At 60.9% G+C, this 2,914-nt stretch overlaps 1 protein-coding gene across 1 annotated transcript in view; it reads right to left on the bottom strand.

Annotated features, from left to right (window-relative positions):
- NOTCH4 (notch 4) overlaps nt 1-2,914 on the bottom strand; it is a gene marked incomplete at its 5' end in the record, with an annotated part of 49,275 nt that overhangs the window by 5,882 nt on the left and 40,479 nt on the right. The window contains one exon of the mRNA XM_015569858.1: nt 1-219. Within this exon, the coding sequence (XP_015425344.1) occupies nt 1-219 (219 nt within the window). The remainder of the gene's footprint in view (nt 220-2,914) is intronic.

Below are 2,914 nucleotides of genomic sequence, written 5' to 3' on the forward strand. Positions count from 1 at the left end.
GTTGGCTAGAGGGTGGCAGGCTGCGGTGCCTCTGGGGTGGCAGGGCTGGTCCAGACACTCGTCCACGTCCCCCTCGCAGCGCAGCCCCACAAAGCCCGGCGGGCAGGCGCAGTGGAAGCCACCAGGTTTGGGGGTGCAGGTCCCATGGTTGTGACAGGGCTGCGATTGACAAGCGTCCAGTTCCTTTGAGCAGTTCTGTCCTTCGTAGCCCGGGGCGCACTGCAGGCAGAGGGTCAGGCTGAGCCGACCAGGAAGCGAGCCCACCCAGCACCGCAGTCTGCCGCGCCGCCTCCCGCTCGCCAGCCCCCTCACCAGCCCCCAGGCCCCTGCAGCTCGCCCATCTCAACACCCGGCACACATTATCTCATGAGGCACGACTCACAGCCCTCCAGCCCCAACAGCCTCTCGGACAGCGGCCTCACGGACCACGGGTTGGCGCCCGCTGCTCTAGGCACACTGCCACTAAAGATGGCTCCATTTTGGGTAGAACCCCTCTCGCCAAGCAGCGCCCCAGGCGGTGCCACGCTTCATGCACTTGCAAGCACCGACTGAACGCCCTTTGTGCGGCCACCATGTTGGGCAACAGGGATGCAAAGAGAACCAGAACTGGTCCCGCCGCCAGGAGGTTCGCAGGCGGCCAGGACGGAGACAGCTGGCATTTCTTGCATGATTTTTCTGCATAACCTCCTGAAATCCCCCTAAAGACCCTTTGTGTGGATATCGCACTTGACTCTCACTTCCCAGAAATGGAGGCGATTCCTGGAAAGACTGACTTGTACAAGTCGCACAGCTAGGAGGTGGCGGTGGGGCGGGACGCTGCCTCTACGGCTCCCTCCCCGGCCAGTCCCATGTCCCCACTGTTTCACATTCTGCTGGAGAGGGATCGCTGTGAGGCCTTTGCGGGTGCTGAGTTCTTGTGAGAGGAAGGCGAGCTTGCAAGAACGGGACCAGGAAGGCGTCGGGAGAAAAGGGCTCGTGGCGAAGTGGCTAGAGGGCTGCCGGAAGCAGATGAGGGGTGTCGTGGAAACTTCTGGGGGGTTTCATGGAAGAGGAAGTCAAGCTGAGCACCGGGTGCGCGAGGTTGACGGTCAGTGCGCTGCCTGCCTCAGTGTCTCGGTGTGTGAAACCTCACAATACGACGCTATGGGCGGGGGAGGGGAGTGCGTGTGCCCTCTCCCCAGGCCCTGGTTCTGAATACAGGGACGAGGCTGCTCAGGCTTGAGTCTCAGCTTGGCCTCTAGCACTGTGACCTGACCACCAAGGAGAGGCCCGGACCCAGCCTGGGGCTGCTCCTGAGGAAGGCTCCTCCTGGGCGCCATGCAGGGGAGGAGGCTGGGGAGGGCACCAGAGAGCCGGCGTGGGTGTGCGGGGAGCCAGAAGCAGTTTCGTGTTGCTGGAGCTGGGGGGTTGGGGGTGGGGGGCATGAGGCCTGAGAGCCAGGGCGGGTCTCGCAGGGCAGGGCCCTGGTGGAGGAGGGCAGCACTGCAGGGTTTTGATAAAGGGAGTGACAGGTGAGTGCAACGCTTTCAACAGAGTAAAGGCCGGTAGCAGAACAAGGGCTGGGCAGGGCCGATGGGAGGCTGATGCCAGTGTCCACGTGGACAGCAGCAAAGGCCTGGACGAAGGTGAAGGGACACGGACAAAACGGAGAAATATTTAGGACATAAAATGGCCTGACTTGGAGGTTGGCTGGATGTGCGGGTCAGGGAAATGGATAGATCACGGCCCCCACCATGCTGACTGTCTCCCATGTCCAGTCCACCCTGGCACCCTGACCCGCTCACCTGGCAGAGATACCCATTGGGCTGGGCCACGCAGGTGGCTCCGTGCTGGCAGGGTCTGGACTGGCATGGGTTCGCCCTGTCCTGGCACGTAGGGCCCTGGAATCCAGGGGGGCAGTGACAGAAGTAGGAGGGGCCCCTGTCAACGCAGAGACCTCCATTCTGGCACAGGGAAGAGACTTCGGTGCCTGCGGAGAGACAAACAGGATCAGTAAAGCTAAGCGGGGCGGAAGGGCGCCCGGGCCCAGACACTGAGCAGAGAGGCAGTGGGGACCACCGACATTCCTGGGGGAGGGGAGGCCTCAGGACCAGGCCTGCCTGACACAGAGGGGTTGAAGCATCGAGTTCCCCGCTGTCTGTGCTGCCAGCTGGGGGGCCGCCCTCTCCCCGGCTGTAGAGCACAGTTCTGCGCCCTCCCATGTGCTCACTGTCACTGCCACCAGCCACCCTGGCCCCCACGTCTCTCTCCTGAGGTCTTCTCGTCTCAAACTCATCTGCACAAAGGGCTATTCTTTTTATTTTTTTAAAATATGTTTTTATGGATTTCCGAGAGGAAGGGAGAGAGAGCGAGAGAGCTAGAAACATCAGCGATGAGAGAGAATCATTGATCAGCTGCCTCCTGCACGCCTCCTACTGGAGATCGAGCCCGCAACCCGGGCATGTTTCCTTGACCAGAATTGAACTCAGGACTCTTCACTCCGCAGACTGATGCTTTATCCACTGAGCCAAACCGACTAGGGCTGTCACTTCTACTCTACCTTCTCTTTCCTTGCTCTAAATACAAACTCCTCTCATTCCAGAGCTTGGTGGTCAAGCCAGACCAGCTGATCAAACGGCGTGGCAAGCTGGGCCTAGTTGGGGTCAACCTCACTCTGGATGGGGTCAAGTCCTGGCTGAAGCCACGGCTGGGACAGGAAGCCACAGTGAGTCTGGGTACAGGGCTGGGGTGGCTGTGCTGTGGTGGCAGAAGCGAACATGGTCGCTCTAGTGACTGTATAGGCCACCCCCACACGGGTAAGATTGCAGCTGGGGAAGACAGAGTCCTGTGGAGCTGACTCAGTCAGCAGGGCCAGTCTTGGGGTGCGTTCCCAGCTCCTGCATCAGGGAGTGGCCAGCTGGGCTGCAGGAGTGAC

The sequence above is a fragment of the Myotis davidii genome, unplaced genomic scaffold (genome assembly GCF_000327345.1).
Source record: "Myotis davidii unplaced genomic scaffold, ASM32734v1 scaffold1006, whole genome shotgun sequence".
Lineage (NCBI taxonomy): Eukaryota > Metazoa > Chordata > Mammalia > Chiroptera > Vespertilionidae > Myotis > Myotis davidii.